Genomic DNA, 21,164 nt, shown 5'->3' with positions numbered 1-21,164 from the left:
GTGGGAGATTCTGTGGGGTGTGTTTGCCCTTCCTCCTGTGTCTGGGTCCTGCTCATTTTCGTCATTGCCTCTCGTTCCTCCTTGCGTCTCTGTACCCTCTCTTTCAGTGTAGTCCTTTCTTCTTGTGTTCTGTCGCGGTCGAGGTATACTCTCTGGTACCCCTGTTTGTCCCTCAGTCTTGCTTTCTCTTGCAGAATCCTGGTTCGAACTGATTCTTCCTTGAAAGTTACTCTGACAGGCCGTATCCTTCCACTCGCAAACCACCCAATTCTCTGAAAATTTGTCACCTGGGTCATATCGCCCTCACCTATTGTTTTCATGATGCCTTCAATCATTTTTTTCTCCTCCTGTTTTATTTCTTCAAAGTTGTCCCCCTTGGCTTCTTGGAGCCCGTACACAAAAACTGACCTCGCCCTTTCCTCCTCCCACTGAGTCTCCATCTGCTTCCTCTGAGGCATTTTATTTCCTTCCATTGACATGGTCTTGCCTTCAGTCCCTGTCATATCTGAAACTTCTATTCTCAGTGAACTGTCTTTCATGACCAGCTGTCCCTTGCTACTGCAGTTGGCTGTTAGAATCTCTGCATATAGCATACCTTCATTGTCTTCGGACCTGTCATTTGATCTTAGTGTGCTCCTCGTCTTTTCCCTGGCCCCACGTGGGTCTGATAGGGCCTTCGTGTACGGCATGTCTCCGTTGTTGCTTACCATCCCCTTGTCTGCGCCTGACATTGAATTTCCTGATGTCACATCTGAATTGTCATTTGTCTCTCTAATCTGTTTCAGGCTTTGTAGTTTCTCTTCTAAGCACTGTATCCTAGCTTCTGCTGCTAAGACCTGTACTTCCCACTTCCTGCACTCTTCAGCTATCCGCTCCTCCATTTTCTTACCAAGCTCTACTATCTTCCTTCCCCACTCTTCCTCCCTTTTTTGGAGCTCTAACTCCCAGTCTTTCCTCCCTGGTTCGTCTACCAGATCTCTGGTTTTCCGTCCTCTAGGGCCACCCATTTTTTTTTTTTTTTTTTTTTTTTTTTTTTACCACAGACAGAAGGCTAGAGGAGGGAGAGGGTGCGAGGGGGAGAGAGAAAGGGTAGAAAGAGGGAGAGAGAGGAGAGAGTATGGGGGGTGAGGGATAAGACCAAGGGGGAGAGAGAGAGAAATGTGAGGGGGAGAGAAAGGGTAGAGAGAGGGAGAAAGAGAGGGAGAGGGAGAGAGAGAGAGAGAGAGAGAGAGAGAGAGAGAGGGAGAGAGGGAGAAAGGAGGGTGAGGGAAAAGGCTATGAGAGTGAGAAATGGAGAGATGGAGAGAGGAGGGTGAGAGATAGGGTTATGGGAGTGAGGGAGAGAGAGAGAGAGAGAGAGAGAGAGAGAGAGAGAGAGAGAGAGAGAGAGAGAGGGAGGGAGAGAAAGAAAGAGTAGGGGGAAGGGGAGGGAAAAAGGCTATGAGAGAGAAACGCGAGGGAGGGGGAGAGGGAAAGATAGGAGGGAGGAGGGAGTGAAGGCAAGAGCAGGGGAGGGGAAAGGTCTGTGGGGGAAGGAAAGGTCTGTGGGGGAGGGAAAGGTGTGTAGGGGGGTGAGGGGATGCGGTCAAATTCCAAGGATCAGCTGTGTGTACTCACCTAGTTGTGGTTTCAGGGGTCGAGACTCAGCTCCTGGCCCCGAGTGTATGTGTGTGCACGCGTGTGTGTGTGAGCACGTCAGTTGTTTATATGTCCCAGAAATACAATTCACCTCTGTGTATCCGTAATACTAATAAGATACCATTAACACTGAGAGTAATTCTAATAATTATAATACTAGCGTGTGTTAACAAGTCATTCTTTCACCCAGTTATGTACTACCTTTTACTACATGTGTACCCAATACTTGCTTCTCAGATTGTACTGTCTTTGTGTCCTAAAACATTATCTCTAGAAACTGTTGTCAGGGCTGTAGTCCCATTAGCCACGACTTAATCCTCCTGCCTATTCCTTGCTCCTACAAATTTTATCTTCCTACTACTGCTAGGTGTTGTGTGTATGATAATCGCTCTGGAGCAGGGTTTGTGATAGCCAGCTACCAGTGATCGTAGGGCCGGCTCTACCACTCAAAACTTCCCGCCAACCACAAACAGGTGATTTGTACGTTACTCCTCAGAGGGGACGTCCATCCAGATGCCTGATGTACGATGCTCGCTGTACGATGCTCGCTGTACGATGACTCGTGCACCTCGCCCTTCCGCCGCTGACTTCTTCAGCTATTCTTTTCTCGTTGCCCTTTTGAGTCCTCATTTACCACGCTTATCACTTGTATACTGCTACTTTTATAATTTACACTTCACTTTTGGTAAGTACACTTCTTATTTGTGATGACACCCAACCTGTTATGGCGGCGCTACTTCCTCAGGCCTACTGCTGCCACCACCTCTGCTTATATATATTTATGTATATGTATGTATATATATATATATATATATATATATATATATATATATATATATCTATATCTATATCTATATATATATATATATATATATATATATATATATAGCCCCTTTCTGGCTAGCTGGTTCACGCTGTGTGTTACATCACAGTTTGTCGTTAGCCAACCTCTCTTAATTCTATTTGATCTTTTCTCTTTAGTCACTCGCTTTGTACTTTGTATATTTGTAACAATGTGGCAACAAGTGCCAACTAAGCCTCAACGAACTGGCACTTTGAAATTTTGTTGTATAATTTCAGGCTTTCTCTCGCCTTTACTTTATTTATTTTTGCTAATACTTTGGTTATCACTTGTAGGGTTGTTCACTGACGTTGTCACTAACACTAGTTGCTTCTAGCTGCTAAAACACGCCCTAAAAGCACTAAGATTCTCGGAGCCTGGCGCTTGTGACCCACTACACTACGTGTGTGTACTCACCTAGTTGTACTCACCTAGTTGAGGTTGCAGGGGTCGAGTCCAAGCTCCTGGCCCTGCCTCTTCACTGGTCGCTACTAGGTCACTCTCCCTGAACCATGAGCTTTATCGTACCTCTGCTTAAAGCTATGTATGGATCCTGCCTCCACTACATCGCTTCCCAAACTATTCCACTTCCTGACTACTCTGTGGCTGAAGAAATACTTCCTAACATCCCTTTGATTCATCTGTGTCTTCAGCTTCCAACTGTGTCCCCGTGTTGCTGTGTGTGTGTGTGTGTGTGTGTGTGTGTGTGTGTGTGTGTGTGTGTGTGTGTGTGTGTGTGTGTGTGTGTGTGTGTGTGTGTGTGTGTGTGAAAGATGGGGGTGGTAGACTTGGAAAATTCAAATGGCTGTAGGAAAAAGGTCCAAATATTTTTTCCCGAACCTGTTCATATTCTCTTGCTGCATATGTTACTGTTATTGAACTCCATCATGTTAGTAAAACAAGATTTCCCATCCCTAAACCCATTCTGATCATATGTATTATTTATGAATCCACTTCTCTCCAAGTTTCTAACACCCTCCCCAGATAAGCTTCTCCATTACCTTGCAAGGTATGCAAGTCAGAAAGTGGTCTGTAGTTTAACGCCGCCTGTACTGTATACTCGCTTATATATACACACCTATACGTACTTGCAGGGGTCGAGTTACAGCTCCTGGTCCTCCCTCCTCGCTGGTCGCACCTAAGTCCATTCTCTCCCGGTTACATGAACCTTGTCAACCTCTCTTGTGGCCCGGTGGCCTGGTGGCTAAAGCTCCCGCTTCACACACGGAGGGCCCGGGTTCGATTCCCGGCGGGTGGAAACATTTCGACACGTTTCCTTACACCTGTTGTCCTGTTCACCTAGCAGCAAATAGGTACCTGGGTGTTAGTCGACTGGTGTGGGTCGCATCCTAGGGGACAAGATTAAATACCCCAATGGAAATAAGTTAGACAGTCCTCCATGACGCACTGACTTTCTTGGGTTATCCTGGGTGGCTAACCCTCCGGGGTTAAAAATCCGAACGAAATATTATCTTATCTTATCTTATCTTGTGTGTGTTGTGTGTGTGGGGGGGGGGGGGGAGGTAGGGAAGGCCCCGAAAGGAGGCTTCGAGTTCTAAAGATTTAACTCGCATCCACTACAAGGTTGAATATCTCTCCGAGGGAGACAATTTTAAATTAAACGTGCTTAGGGATTGAAAACAAATCTGTGAAGATTTGAAGCCGCCTGTATTGGGGTTACTCTTGTTCTTATATATATCTTTTACGATTCATTCCGCCGTATTTTATTGTTTGTCCAGAATGATGCACTAGACAGCCTTTTAAAACTTAAATATAAGTAAATTATTACTACCCTTAAATAATTTTTTTAACACTGCCAACATTTAGTTACTTAATAGTTGCTTACTGATTTATTTATTTTTAGCATAATGAAATACGCGTTCCTCTACTTGCAATGGCTGAAGGTGGGCGTAACCATCATCAGAAGAGATTCCCAAGGTTAGTTTCTCACTCTTGAGCCCAAGGTATTCAGTGTAAAAATTTCCCAGTTCGGTACCACATCATTTCACACAATGAGATAGTTAATTTATAAAAATTTCAACTCAATGGTCACGTATCCTTAACCTGTATTATATTAAAGATTATTATTATTATTAAAGATTCGCCGGTATTCTCCCGGCCCGGGCCTTTTCCAAGTGGTGGCCCGGCCTTGGCTCCCTCTTTAGGGAGTGTCTGAGACCTAAATCTCCCATGGGAGGAGGCACAAGTACCTCCTCATCTTTGGGACCAACTGTCCCCAGGCCTAGCCACAAGCTAGGCCTCTCTGGTCTGCCATCCCCGCCCCAAGGGGGCAAATGGGAATGAGCTAAAGACTCGGGCTCAAGCACCTACCCTACCCTAGAAGGGTTAGGCATGGTATCGATGGGCTATATTAAAGATGATTAAGCAGTTTACTTCCAGCACTACTCTTGAATGAACTGTTATTAACTTCACGTGCATATAATATAGTAAATATTGTTGTTATATATATATATATATATATATATATATATATATATATATATATATATATATATATATATATATATATATATATATATATATTTTATTATCACACTGGCCGATTCCCACCAAGGCAGGGTGGCCCGAAAAAGAAAAACTTTCACCATCATTCACTCCATCATTGTCTTGCCAGAAGGGTGCTTTACACTACAGTTTTTAAACTGCAACATTAACACCCCTCCTTCAGAGTGCAGGCACTGTACTTCCCATCTCCAGGACTCAAGTCCGGCCTGCCGGTTTCCCTGAACCCCTTCATAAATGTTACTTTGCTCACACTCCAACAGCACGTCAAGTATTAAAAACCATTTGTCTCCATTCACTCCTATCAAACACACTCACTCATGCCTGCTGGAAGTCCAAGCTCCTCGCACACAAAACCTCCTTTACCCCCTCCCTCCAACCTTTCCTAGGCCGACCCCTACCCCGCCTTCCTTCCACTACAGACTGATACACTCTTGAAGTTATTCTGTTTCGCTCCATTCTCTCCACATGTCCGAACCACCTCAACAACCCTTCCTCAGCCCTCTGGACAACAGTTTTGGTAATCCCGCACCTCCTCCTAACTTCCAAACTACGAATTCTCTGCATTATATTCACACCACACATTGCTCTCAGACATGACATCTCCACTGCCTCCAGCCTTCTCCTCGCTGCAACATTCATCACCCATGCTTCACACCCATATAAGAGCGTTGGTAAAACTATACTCTCATACATTCCCCTCTTTGCCTCCAAGGACAAAGTTCTTTGTCTCCACAGACTCCTAAGTGCACCACTCACCCTTTTCCCCTCATCAATTCTATGATTCACCTCATCTTTCATAGACCCATCCGCTGACACGTCCACTCCCAAATATCTGAATACATTCACCTCCTCCATACTCTCTCCCTCCAATCTGATATCCAATCTTTCATCACCTAATCTTTTTGTTATCCTCATAACCTTACTCTTTCCTGTATTCACTTTCAATTTTCTTCTTTTGCACACCCTACCAAATTCATCCACCAATCTCTGCAACTTCTCTTCAGAATCTTCCAAGAGCACAGTGTCATCAGCAAAGAGCAACTGTGACAACTCCCACTTTATGTGTGATTCTTTCTCTTTTAACTCCATGCCTCTTGCCAAGACCCTCGCATTTACTTCTCTTACAACCCCATCTATAAATATATTAAACAACCACGGTGTCATCACACATCCTTGTCTAAGGCCTACTTTTACTGGGAAATAATTTCCCTCTTTCCTACATACTCTAACTTGAGCCTCACTATCCTCGTAAAAACTCTTCACTGCTTTCAGTAACCTACCTCCTACACCATACACCTGCAACATCTGCCACATTGCCCCCCTATCCACCCTGTCATACGCCTTTTCCAAATCCATAAATGCCACAAAGACCTCTTTAGCCTTATCTAAATACTGTTCACTTATATGTTTCACTGTAAACACCTGGTCCACACACCCCCTACCTTTCCTAAAGCCTCCTTGTTCATCTGCTATCCTATTCTCCGTCTTAATCTTAATTCTTTCAATAATTACTCTACCATACACTTTGCCAGGTATACTCAACAGACTTATCCCCCTATAATTTTTGCACTCTCTTTTATCTCCTTTGCCTTTATACAAAGGAACTATGCATGCTCTCTGCCAATCCCTAGGTACCTTACCCTCTTCCATACATTTATTAAATAATTGCACCAAACACTCCAAAACTATATCCCCACCTGCTTTTAACATTTCTATCTTTATCCCATCAATCCCGGCTGCCTTACCCCCTTTCATTTTACCTACTGCCTCACGAACTTCCCCCACACTCACAACTGGCTCTTCCTCACTCCTACAAGATGTTGTTCCTCCTTGCCCTATACACGAAATCACAGCTTCCCTATCTTCATCAACATTTAACAATTCCTCAAAATATTCCCTCCATCTTCCCAATACCTCTAATTCTCCATTTAATAACTCTCCTCTCCTATTTTTAACTGACAAGTCCATTTGTTCTGTAGGCTTTCTTAACTTGTTAATCTCACTCCAAAACTTTTTCTTATTTTCAACAAAATTTGTTGATAACATCTCACCCACTCTCTCATTTGCTCTCTTTTTACATTGCTTCACCACTCTCTTAACCTCTCTCTTTTTCTCCATATACTCTTCCCTCCTTGCATCACTTCTACTTTGTAAAAACTTCTCATATGCTAACTTTTTCTCCCTTACTACTCTATTCACATCATCATTCCACCAATCGCTCCTCTTCCCTCCCGCACCCACTTTCCTGTAACCACAAACTTCTGCTGAACACTCTAACACTACATTTTTAAACCTACCCCATACCTCTTCGATCCCATTGCCTATGCTCTCATTAGCCCATCTATCCTCCAATAGCTGTTTATATCTTACCCTAACTGCCTCCTCTTTTAGTTTATAAACCTTCACCTCTCTCTTCCCTGATGCTTCTATTCTCCTTGTATCCCATCTACCTTTTACTCTCAGTGTAGCTACAACTAGAAAGTGATCTGATATATCTGTGGCCCCTCTATAAGCATGTACATCCTGAAGTCTACTCAACAGTCTTTTATCTACCAATACATAATCCAACAAACTACTGTCATTTCGCCCTACATCATATCTTGTATAATTATTTATCCTCTTTTTTCTTAAAATATGTATTACCTATAACTAAACCCCTTTCTATACAAAGTTCAGTCAAAGGGCTCCCATTATCATTTACACCTGGCACCCCAAACTTACCTACCACACCCTCTCTAAAAGTTTCTCCTACGTTAGCATTCAGGTCCCCTACCACAATTACTCTCTCACTTGGTTCAAAGGCTCCTATACATTCACTTAACATCTCCCAAAATCTCTCTCTCTCCTCTGCATTCCTCTCTTCTCCAGGTGCATACACGCTTATTATGACCCACTTCTCGCATCCAACCTTTACTTTAATCCACATAATTCTTGAATTTACACATTCATATTCTCTTTTCTCCTTCCATAACTGATATATATATATATATATCCTGGAGTTTACCTGGAGAGAGTTCCGGGGGTCAACGCCCCCGCGGCCCGGTCTGTGACCAGGCCTCCTGGTGGATCAGAGCCTGATCAACCAGGCTGTTACTGGTGGCTGCACGCAAACCAACGTACGAGCCACAGCCCGGCTGGTCGGGTACCGACTTTAGGTGCTTGTCCAGTGCCAGCTTGAAGACTGCCAGGGGTCTATTGGTAATCCCCCTTATGTATGCTGGGAGGCAGTTGAACAGTCTCGGGCCCCTGACACTTATGTATATATATACAGTGGACCCTCGAATTTAGTATGTATATATATATATATATATATATATATATATATATATATATATATATATATATATATATATATATATATATATATATATATATATATGTCGTGCCGAATAGGCAGAATTTGCGATCTTGGCTTAAATAGCAGCGTTCATCTTGCCATATAGGAGAAGTGAAAATTTGTGTATGCAATAATTTCACCAAAATCATTTTGAACCTAACGAAAAAAATATATCCGGTCTAGGACCAGCAGCTGGAGGGTCACCTTTTCACACCTAGGTGTTACTTCCGGTTTTGACCATGACCTCGCCCTCGAGACTACCTCACCCTTGACCCCCCAACCAATACCCCCACCCACCACGACCCCCCGCCTCGCGACCCCACCATCGCGCCGCGCGCCCGCGCGCGCCCGCGCGCCCGCCCCCGCCCCGCGCGCCCGCCCGCGCGCCCGCCCGCCCGCCGCCCCGCCCGCGCGCCCGCCCGCGCCCTTCGCGAGCCCCGCCGCGCCTTCTGCTGCGCCTTCTGCAGCGTCGTCCGGATCGCCCCCGCGCCTCGAATTTTTTTCCGATTTTTTTCGAATTTTTTTTGAATTTCATTTTCTTGTGCTCTCCATCTCCTTGGATCAAGGTTTTTGGATTCCCCCCTATGGGGTTTTCGAAATTCTCCATCTCCTTGGATCAAGTTTTTTGGGTACCCCTCCTTTCACCCCCATCCCCAAACAATTTCTCGATATTACCAAGTTTTTGGATTCCCCCCTATGGGGGTTTCGAAAGTCTCCATCTCCTTGGATCAAGTTTTTTTTGGGTACCCCTCCTTTCACCCCCATCCCCAAACAATTTCTCGACAATACCATGACTCCATCTCCTCGGATCAAGTTTTTTGGATCCCCCCTATGGGGTTTTCGAAATTCTCCATCTCCTTGGATCCCCCTCCCACTTTCACCCCCCAACCCCAAAAATTTGGATTACCCCTCCCACTTTCACCCCAAATTTTCTCGACAATACCATGACTCCATCTCCTCAGATCAAATTTTTAAGGTTCCCCCTCCCACTTTCACCCCCCCCAATCCCAAAAATTTCTCGATAATACAAGTTTTTGGATTCCCCCCCCTATGGGGGTTTTGAATTTCTTATGATCACCTTGGATCAAATTTTTGGATTACCCCTCCCACTTTCACCCACCCCCCAACCTCAAATTTTTCTCGATAATACCAAGTTTTTGGATTCCCTCCTATGGGGTTTTCGAAATTCCTCGGATCAAAGTTTTTGGAATCCCCCCTCTGGGGGTAAGCATTCAAAATAGACTCCTCCTATGGGGGCATGCTTACTACAGGTCTAAACATCTTCCCCTTATTATTTTAAAATGAACTAAAAGTTTCCGCTCATTAAGTCAAATGAACTAAAAGTTTCCTCTCATTAAGTTAAATGAACTAAAAAAAGCGTTTACTCGGCGGTCAGTGACGTCACGCGCACACAGGTTGAATCAGGTCGGTCCTTTTAGTTCATTCAAGATAATAAGGGAACATAGTAGTGACGTCAAAAATGACACGCGCACACAGGTTGAATCTTGTCTACCCTTTTACCCACCCTCCCAAACCCTCACACTCCAACCAACACCTCACAATTTTCACTCATAACCCCCAATTTTTCTCGTTTTAACCCTTTTAGTTCATTAAAGTTAATAAGGGGACACATGCATCAGAAAGTCACCACATCGCTTACATCCACTTTCGTTAAATTCACTACTCACAATTTTACATATTACGAAGTTAAATACGCACTTTTACTTTGAACATCTTCAAAACACTCTCATAAATCATTTGAATACTCACAAAAAATACCTTTATACATTTCCAAACAACACTGAAATACTCCAAAAAACATCATTCGAACACCCCCAAATCACCTCTGAATACTCCCAGAACACCTTCATAAATACTCTTGCACATCATTTGAACACCTTCATAAGTACTCTCATAATCATTTGTACACCTTCAAAAAACACCTTTGAATACTCACATAAACACCCTTGAACACCTTCAAAACACCTTCAAAGCACTCTCATAATCATTTGAACACACTCAAAACACCTTTGAATAACCTCAAAACACCTTTGAACACCTTCAAAACACCCTTGAACACCTTCAAAACACCCTTGAACACCTTCAAAAACAACATTTGAACACACTCAAAACACCTTTGAACATTTCCAAAACACTATTTGAGTACTCCCAAATAAGATTTTACATCTCTAATTTATCTGCACTTTCATTAAATTACAACTCATCCCTCAGTCTCCAGACTAGGCATTTTCTCGTTTTTACCCTTTTAGTTCATTAAAGTTATTAAGGGGACACAATACATCAGAAAAAAAAAAAGTCACAAAAACTAACTCAAACACTTTACTTTGAACACCCCCAAAAACACTCTCATAATCATTTGTACACCTTCAAAAAACACCTTTGAATACTCACATAAACACCCTTGATCACCTTCAAAAACCTTTGAAAACCTCAAAACATTTGAACACACTTCAAAACACCTTTGAACACCCTTGATTTCAAAAAACAACATTTGAACACCTCAAAAACAACACTTTGAAACACTTCCAAAAAACACAATTTGAGTACTCCCAATTACACCACTGATTACTACTAAAACACCGCTGAATTCAATCAAAACACCCTTCAACACCTTCAAAAACCCTTGAACACCTTCAAAAAACACTCTTGAACACCTTCAAAAACACCTTTGAACATTTCCAAAAAACACTATTTGAGTACTCCCAATTACACCACTGAATACTACTAAAACACCGATGAATTCAATCAAAACACCCTTCAACACCTTCAAAACACCACTATTTGAGTACTCCCAATTACACACTACTACTAAAACACCGCTGAATTCAAAAAACACATCTTCATACACTCACCCTTTTCAAAAACACACTTCAAAACACCTTTGATCATTTACACACTCAAAACACCTTTTGAACACCTTTGAACACCTTCAAAACACCCTTGAACACCCTTGATCACCTTCAAAAAAAAACAACATTTGAACACACTCAAAACACCTTTGAACACCTTTGAACATTTCCAAACAACACTGAAACACTTCCAAAAACACCATTTGAGTACTCCCAAATACACCACTGAATACTAAACACCACTGAATACACTCAAAACACCACCAAAATCACCATAAACTAAGAATTCAATCACCCAAAACACCCTTCATCAATTTCAAACACCCTTGAACACCTTCAAAACCACTCTTGAACACCTTTTTTTTTTTTCGGTATCTCTAGTTCGACAACAACACCCACAACACCCACATCCCAGAACACCCATGAACATTTCCAAAACACTATTTGAGTACTCCCAATTACACCACTGATTACTACTAAAACACCGCTGAATTCAATCAAAACACCCTTCAACACCTTCAAACACCCTTGAACACACTCAAAACACCCTTCAACACCTTCAAAAACACCTTTGAACACCTTCAAAACACCTTTGAACACATTCAAAACACTCTCATAATCATTTGAACACACTCAAAGCACCTTTTGAACACCTTTCCAAAACACTATTTGAGTACTCCCAAATAAGATTTTACATCTCTAATTTATCTGCACTTTCATTAAATTACAACTCATCCCTCAGTCTCCAGACTAGGCATTTTCTCGTTTTTACCCTTTTAGTTCATTAAAGTTATTAAGGGGGCACAATACATCAGAAAAAAAAAAAGTCACCTTCAAAAAAACTCACACCTTTGAACACCCTTGATCACCTTCAAAAAACAACATTTCACACTCAAAACACCTTTGAACACCTTTGAACATTTCCAAACAACACTGAAACACTTCCAAAAACACCATTTGAGTACTCCCAAATACACCACTGAATACTAAAACACCACTGAATACACTCAAAACACCACCAAAATCACCATAAACTAAGATCAACACCCACATCCCACAACACCCACAACCCACAACACCCACAATTTTTTCTCGTTTTATCTAATTTCATCAGAAAGTCACAACACCCACACCCCCCCATTTTTTTCTCGTTTTAACCCTTTTAGTTCATTAAAGTTAATAAGGGGCCACACTACATCAGAAAAAGTCACAAAAACAACCCACTTATAACGTCTTTTCGGTATCTCTAGTTCGACAACAACACCCACATCCCACATCACCCACATCCCACATCCCCCACACACACACACAGACACACACACACACATCCCTAACCTAGCCTAACCTAACCTAACTTATCCTAACCTAATCTAACCTAACCTAACCTAACTTATCCTAACCTTGCCTAACCTAACCTAACCTTACCTAAATTATCCTAACCTAACCTAACCTAGCCTAACCTAACCTAACTTAACCTAACCTAACCTAACCGAACCTACCCTAACCTAACCTTACCTAACCTAACCTAGCCTAACCTAACCTAACCTAACTTAACCTACCCCACCCTAACCTAACCTAACCTAGCCTAACCTAACTTAACCTAACCTAACCTAACCTACCCTAACCTAACCTAACCTAACCTATCTTAACCTTACCTAACCTAACCTAGCCGAACCTATCCTAACCTAACCTAAAATATATTGGAACACTTCCAAAATACATTAGAGTACTCCAGAATTACTTTGAACGACTCCATTTTTGGATATTTCCAAATTAGTTTTGAAAACTTTATCGTAAAATCGAACATTATTTTCTTGTTGGTAAAACACACTCAATGGTAGAAATATTTACTCGATTTCCGAATAGAAGCACTGTCCTCGCTCTGAGAGACTCATTGTGGGTCACCCCAACACATGGTGTAATGCGCTTCACACCCAAGGTAGAACATAACACCTGCGTCAACTCAGGACAGACAGGCGCCATGTAATGCGGGTAACATCCAAGGTAGAAAATCATCTCTTTCCAGACCAACTGTCTATCCTAACCTAACCTAACCTAACCTAATTCCTAACCTAACCTAACCTCACCTAACCGAACCTAACCTAACTCCATCAATCACCTCTATCCTAACCTAACCTAACCTAACCTAATTCCTAACCTAATTCCTAACCTAACCTAACCTCACCTAACCGAACCTAACCTAACTCCATCAATCACCTCTATCCTAACCTAACCTAACCTAACCTAACCCAACCTAACTCCATCAAACACCTCTATCCTAACCTAACCTAACCTATCCTAACCTAACCTAACTCCATCAAACACCTCGAATACTACCTAACTTAACCTAACCTAACCTTACCTAACCTACCGAACCTAACCTAACCTAACCTAACCTATCCTAACCTGTCCCAACCTAACCTAACCTAACCTATCCTAACCTAACCTAACCTAACCTAACTTATCCTAAGCTAACCTAACCTAACTTATCCTAACCTAACCTATCCTAACCTAACCTAAACACTGACTAACTTTGAACCAACTCTGAACACCACTGATCTTCTTCAAAAAATGCTCTGCACATCATTTGAACACCTTCAAAAAAAAACACCATCAAACACCTCCGAATACTCCCAAAAAAAAACACTACTGATTACTACCAAATCACCACTGAATACTACCAATCACCGTCAAAATCACCAGAAACTAAGTTTAACATCACCATCTAACATCCTTTTTATAGAAATCCCCTCAAATCACTATAACCAAGAACTCCCTCCCCATTTGGCGCATAAAAAAAAAAAGCATGAACACAAACCTAATACGCAAACACTTAGTACATGATCACCATCAACTGAAAACATATCTTATACACACACATAATATAAGACAATCACCAACTACAATCACCCATGTTCACTTACCTCAAAATCACTAATATCACAGAAAACAATCATTTTTATAAACATTTCACACACACACACACACAAAAAAAAATCATATTTGACAATATCTAAGCGCACTCACCTCACTACCACCAACACACGATGTCTCACCTCACAGGACCGACGAGCTCACCTCCAGTGACGTCACACTCCCATTGTGTTACTTGGTGGTTGGTAACATCACACCTAACCCCCCTTGTTTCAACCTGTTGTACCCTACATTATCTAAGAACACTATATCCAAGACGATTACCAGATTTTATGATCCCCAACACCAAGATCACAGAAAACACACATTTTTATAATTATTCACACAAAAATCACGATCACCAATTCCATATCATGTTTACCGTCATCTATCAACACTAATCACCAAGATCACCAAAAAATCTAAGATCATGCATCTCAAAACTACTATGATCACTGAAAACACTTATTTTTTAAACATTCGCACAAAAATAAGACATACACAAAAATACCACAACACTTCCACCAACATCTATAACATAACATGAGCACTATAACATATCACTATCACAAAAAAAATAATACACAAACACCCACATATTATACATTTCAATTGGAAATTTAAGACATGAGACATACACACCAAATCTAAGACATTCACCTCCAACTAAGACATACACATCACCCCTAAAACTTCCTTCCTTATTCATTCCGCATATCTCCTAGAGCTGTTTTAACCCCGACGGTTCCATCACGACGTAGGAGCCAGAGTGTAGTAGGTGGTGTTCCAGTGGTGATACTTCACTCTGGCTCCTACGTCGTGATGGAACCGTCGGGGTTAAAACAGCTCTAGGAGATATACGGAATGAATAAGGAAGGAAGTTTTAGGGGTGATGTGTATGTCTTAGTTGGAGGTGAATGTCTTAGATTTGGTGTGTATGTCTCATGTCTTAAATTTCCAATTGAAATGTATAATATGTGGGTGTTTGTGTATTATTTTTTTTGTGATAGTGATATGTTATAGTGCTCATGTTATGTTATAGATGTTGGTGGAAGTGTTGTGGTATTTTTGTGTATGTCTTATTTTTGTGCGAATGTTTAAAAAATAAGTGTTTTCAGTGATCATAGTAGTTTTGAGATGCATGATCTTAGATTTTTTGGTGATCTTGGTGATTAGTGTTGATAGATGACGGTAAACATGATATGGAATTGGTGATCGTGATTTTTGTGTGAATAATTATAAAAATGTGTGTTTTCTGTGATCTTGGTGTTGGGGATCATAAAATCTGGTAATCGTCTTGGATATAGTGTTCTTAGATAATGTAGGGTACAACAGGTTGAAACAAGGGGGGTTAGGTGTGATGTTACCAACCACCAAGTAACACAATGGGAGTGTGACGTCACTGGAGGTGAGCTCGTCGGTCCTGTGAGGTGAGACATCGTGTGTTGGTGGTAGTGAGGTGAGTGCGCTTAGATATTGTCAAATATGATTTTTTTTTTTTTTTGTGTGTGTGTGTGTGTGTGTGAAATGTTTATAAAAATGATTGTTTTCTGTGATATTAGTGATTTTGAGGTAAGTGAACATGGGTGATTGTAGTTGGTGATTGTCTTATATTATGTGTGTGTATAAGATATGTTTTCAGTTGATGGTGATCATGTACTAAGTGTTTGCGTATTAGGTTTGTGTTCATGCTTTTTTTTTTTATGCGCCAAATGGGGAGGGAGTTCTTGGTTATAGTGATTTGAGGGGATTTCTATAAAAAGGATGTTAGATGGTGATGTTAAACTTAGTTTCTGGTGATTTTGACGGTGATTGGTAGTATTCAGTGGTGATTTGGTAGTAATCAGTAGTGTTTTTTTTTGGGAGTATTCGGAGGTGTTTGATGGTGTTTTTTTTTGAAGGTGTTCAAATGATGTGCAGAGCATTTTTTGAAGAAGATCAGTGGTGTTCAGAGTTGGTTCAAAGTTAGTCAGTGTTTAGGTTAGGTTAGGATAGGTTAGGTTAGGATAAGTTAGGTTAGGTTAGGTTAGGTTAGGTTAGGTTAGGTTAGGTTAGGATAGGTTAGGTTAGGTTAGGTTGGGACAGGTTAGGATAGGTTAGGTTAGGTTAGGTTAGGTTCGGTAGGTTAGGTAAGGTTAGGTTAGGTTAAGTTAGGTAGTATTCGAGGTGTTTGATGGAGTTAGGTTAGGTTAGGATAGGTTAGGTTAGGTTAGGATAGAGGTGTTTGATGGAGTTAGGTTGGGTTAGGTTAGGTTAGGTTAGGTTAGGATAGAGGTGATTGATGGAGTTAGGTTAGGTTCGGTTAGGTGAGGTTAGGTTAGGTTAGGAATTAGGTTAGGTTAGGTTAGGTTAGGATAGAGGTGATTGATGGAGTTAGGTTAGGTTCGGTTAGGTGAGGTTAGGTTAGGTTAGGAATTAGGTTAGGTTAGGTTAGGTTAGGATAGACAGTTGGTCTGGAAAGAGATGATTTTCTACCTTGGATGTTACCCGCATTACATGGCGCCTGTCTGTCCTGAGTTGACGCAGGTGTTATGTTCTACCTTGGGTGTGAAGCGCATTACACCATGTGTTGGGGTGACCCACAATGAGTCTCTCAGAGCGAGGACAGTGCTTCTATTCGGAAATCGAGTAAATATTTCTACCATTGAGTGTGTTTTACCAACAAGAAAATAATGTTCGATTTTACGATAAAGTTTTCAAAACTAATTTGGAAATATCCAAAAATGGAGTCGTTCAAAGTAATTCTGGAGTACTCTAATGTATTTTGGAAGTGTTCCAATATATTTTAGGTTAGGTTAGGATAGGTTCGGCTAGGTTAGGTTAGGTAAGGTTAAGATAGGTTAGGTTAGGTTAGGTTAGGGTAGGTTAGGTTAGGTTAGGTTAAGTTAGGTTAGGCTAGGTTAGGTTAGGTTAGGTTGGGTTAGGTTAAGTTAGGTTAGGTTAGGTTAGGCTAGGTTAGGTTAGGTAAGGTTAGGTTAGGGTAGGTTCGGTTAGGTTAGGTTAGGTTAAGTTAGGTTAGGTTAGGCTAGGTTAGGTTAGGTTAGGATAATTTAGGTAAGGTTAGGTTAGGTTAGGCAAGGTTAGGATAAGTTAGGTTAGGTTAGGTTAGATTAGGTTAGGATAAGTTAGGTTAGGTTAGGCTAGGTTAGGGATGTGTGTGTGTGTGTCTGTGTGTGTGTGTGTGTGTGGGGGATGTGGGATGTGGGTGATGTGGGATGTGGGTGTTGTTGTCGAACTAGAGATACCGAAAAGACGTTATAAGTGGGTTGTTTTTGTGACTTTTTCTGATGTAGTGTGGCCCCTTATTAACTTTAATGAACTAAAAGGGTTAAAACGAGAAAAAAATGGGGGGGTGTGGGTGTTGTGACTTTCTGATGAAATTAGATAAAACGAGAAAAAATTGTGGGTGTTGTGGGTTGTGGGTGTTGTGGGATGTGGGTGTTGATCTTAGTTTATGGTGATTTTGGTGGTGTTTTGAGTGTATTCAGTGGTGTTTTAGTATTCAGTGGTGTATTTGGGAGTACTCAAATGGTGTTTTTGGAAGTGTTTCAGTGTTGTTTGGAAATGTTCAAAGGTGTTCAAAGGTGTTTTTTGAAGGTGTACAAATGATTATGAGAGTGTTTTTGGGGGTGTTCAAAGTAAAGTGTTTGAGTTAGTTTTTGTGACTTTTTTTTTTTCTGATGTATTGTGCCCCCTTAATAACTTTAATGAACTAAAAGGGTAAAAACGAGAAAATGCCTAGTCTGGAGACTGAGGGATGAGTTGTAATTTAATGAAAGTGCAGATAAATTAGAGATGTAAAATCTTATTTGGGAGTACTCAAATAGTGTTTTGGAAATGTTCAAAGGTGTTTTGAGTGTGTTCAAATGTTGTTTTTGAAGGTGTTCAAGGGTGTTTTGAAGGTGTTCAAGGGTGTTTTTGAAAGTGTTCAAGAGTGTTTTGAAGGTGTTCAAGGGTGTTTGAAGGTGTTGAAGGGTGTTTTGATTGAATTCAGCGGTGTTTTAGTAGTAATCAGTGGTGTAATTGGGAGTACTCAAATAGTGTTTTGGAAATGTTCGTGGGTGTTGTGGGTGTTGTTGTCGAACTAGAGATACCGTGTTATAAGTGGGTTGTTGTTGGGACTTTTTCTGATGAAATTAGATAAAACGAGAAAAAATTGTGGGTGTTGAGGGTTGTGGGTGTTGCTAGATGTGGGTGTTGATCTTAGTTTATGGTGATTTTGGTGGTGTTTTGAGTGTATTCAGTGGTGTTTTTAGTATTCAGTGGTGTATTTGGGAGTACTCAAATGGTGTTTTTGGAAGTGTTTCAGTGTTGTTTGGAAATGTTCAAAGGTGTTCAAAGGTGTTTTGAGTGTGTTCAAATGTTGTTTTTTGAAGGTGATCAAGGGTGTTCAAGGGTGTTTTGAAGGTGTTCAAAGGTGTTCAGAAGGTGTTTTGAGTGTGTTCAAATGATTATGAGAGTGTTTTGAATGTGTTCAAAGGTGTTCAAAGGTGTTTTGAGTGTGTTCAAATGATTCATGAGAGTGGTGTAATTGGGAGTACTCAAATAGTGTTTTGGAAATGTTCAAAGGTGTTCAAAGGTGTTTTGAAGGTGTTGAAGGGTGTTTTGATTGAATTCAGCGGTGTTTTAGTAGTATTCAGTGGTGTAATTGGGAGTACTCAAATAGTGTTTTGGAAATGTTCAAAGGTGTTTTTGAAGGTGTTCAAGAGTGTTTTGAAGGTGTTCAAGGGTGTTTGAAGGTGTTGAAGGGTGTTTTGATTGAATTCAGCGGTGTTTTAGTAGTAATCAGTGGTGTAATTGGGAGTACTCAAATTGTGTTTTTTGGAAGTGTTTCAGTGTTGTTTGGAAATGTTCAAAGGTGTTCAAAGGTGTTTTGAGTGTGTTCAAATGTTGTTTTTTGAAGGTGATCAAGGGTGTTTTGAAGGTGTTCAAAGGTGTTTTGAGGTTATTCAAAGGTGTTCAAGGGTGTTTATGTGAGTATTCAAAGGTGTTTTTTGAAGGTGTACAAATGATTATGAGAGTGTTTTTGGGGGTGTTCAAAGTAAAGTGTTTGAGTTAGTTTTTGTGACTTTTTTTTTTTCTGATGTATTGTGTCCCCTTAATAACTTTAATGAACTAAAAGGGTAAAAACGAGAAAATGCCTAGTCTGGAGACTGAGGGATGAGTTGTAATTTAATGAAAGTGCAGATAAATTAGAGATGTAAAATCTTATTTGGGAGTACTCAAATAGTGTTTTGGAAATGTTCAAAGGTGTTTTGAGTGTGTTCAAATGTTGTTTTTGAAGGTGTTCAAGGGTGTTTTGAAGGTGTTCAAGGGTGTTTTGAAGGTGTTCAAAGGTGTTTTGAGGTTATTCAAAGGTGTTTTGAGTGTGTTCAAATGATTATGAGAGTGCTTTGAAGGTGTTTTGAAGGTGTTCAAGGGTGTTTATGTGAGTATTCAAAGGTGTTTTTTGAAGGTGTACAAATGATTATGAGAGTACTTATGAAGGTGTTCAAATGATGTGCAAGAGTATTTATGAAGGTGTTCTGGGAGTATTCAGAGGTGATTTGGGGGTGTTCGAATGATGTTTTTTGGAGTATTTCAGTGTTGTTTGGAAATGTATAAAGGTATTTTTTGTGAGTATTCAAATGATTTATGAGAGTGTTTTGAAGATGTTCAAAGTAAAAGTGCGTATTTAACTTCGTAATATGTAAAATTGTGAGTAGTGAATTTAACGAAAGTGGATGTAAGCGATGTGGTGACTTTCTGATGCATGTGTCCCCTTATTAACTTTAATGAACTAAAAGGGTTAAAACGAGAAAAATTGGGGGTTATGAGTGAAAATTGTGAGGTGTTGGTTGGAGTGTGAGGGTTTGGGAGGGTGGGTAAAAGGGTAGACAAGATTCAACCTGTGTGCGCGTGGTCATCACTGACGTCACTTTAGTTCATTTAACTTAATGAGAGGAATAATGACGTCACTGACCGCCGAGTAAACACGCTTTTTTTAGTTCATTTAACTTAATGAGAGGAAATTTTTAGTTCATTTGACTTAATGAGCGGAAACTTTTAGTTCATTTTAAAATAATAAGGGGAAGATGTTTAGACCTGTAGTAAGCATGCCCCCATAGGAGGAGTCTATTTTGAATGCTTACCCCCAGAGGGGGGATTCCAAAAACTTTGATCCGAGGAAATTTCGAAAACCCCATAGGAGGGAATCCAAAAACTTGGTATTATCGAGAAAAATTTGAGGTTGGGGGGTGGGTGAAAGTGGGAGGGGTAATCCAAAAATTTGATCCAAGGTGATCATAAGAAATTCAAAACCCCCATAGGGGGGGGAATCCAAAAACTTGTATTATCGAGAAATTTTTGGGATTGGGGGGGGGTGAAAGTGGGAGGGGGAACCTTAAAAATTTGATCTGAGGAGATGGAGTCATGGTATTGTCGAGAAAATTTGGGGTGAAAGTGGGAGGGGTAATCCAAATTTTTGGGGTTGGGGGGTGAAAGTGGGAGGGGGATCCGAGGAGATGGAGAATTTCGAAAACCCCATAGGGGGGATCCAAAAAACTTGATCCGAGGAGATGGAGTCATGGTATTGTCGAGAAAATTTGGGGTGAAAGGAGGGGTACCCAAAAAAAACTTGATCCAAGGAGATGGAGAATTTGATTTCGAGAAATTGTTTGGGGATGGGGGTGAAAGGAGGGGTACCCAAAAAATTTGATCTGAGGAGATGGAGAATTTCGAAAAACCCATAGGGGGGATCCAAAAAATTGGATCCGAGGAGATGGAGTCATGGTATTGTCGAGAAAATTTGGGGTGAAAGGAGGGGTACCCAAAAAAAACTTGATCCAAGGAGATGGAGACTTTCGAAACCCCCATAGGGGGGAATCCAAAAAACTTGGTAATATCGAGAAATTGTTTGGGGATGGGGGTGAAAGGAGGGGTACCCAAAAAATTTGATCTGAGGAGATGGAGAATTTCGAAAAACCCCATAGGGGGGAATCCAAAAAACTTGATCCGAGGAGATGGAGACTTTGATATTGAGAAATTTTGGGATGGGGGT

General features: G+C 41.0%; 1 protein-coding gene across 2 annotated transcripts in view; it reads left to right on the top strand.

Annotated features, from left to right (window-relative positions):
• LOC128701349 (probable E3 ubiquitin-protein ligase bre1) overlaps window positions 1-21,164 on the top strand; it is a 44,991-nt gene that overhangs the window by 13,746 nt on the left and 10,081 nt on the right. For both annotated transcript variants that reach the window (XM_053795031.2, XM_053795030.2), the window contains exon 3: window positions 4,344-4,417. In XM_053795031.2, the coding sequence (XP_053651006.2) occupies window positions 4,344-4,417 (74 nt within the window). The remainder of the gene's footprint in view (window positions 1-4,343; window positions 4,418-21,164) is intronic.

The sequence above is a fragment of the Cherax quadricarinatus genome, chromosome 72 (genome assembly GCF_038502225.1).
Source record: "Cherax quadricarinatus isolate ZL_2023a chromosome 72, ASM3850222v1, whole genome shotgun sequence".
In the NCBI taxonomy this organism is placed as follows: Eukaryota; Metazoa; Arthropoda; class Malacostraca; order Decapoda; family Parastacidae; genus Cherax; species Cherax quadricarinatus.
Note: the sequence above shows the minus strand (reverse complement) of the source record. Positions and strands in the feature narration are given on the sequence as shown.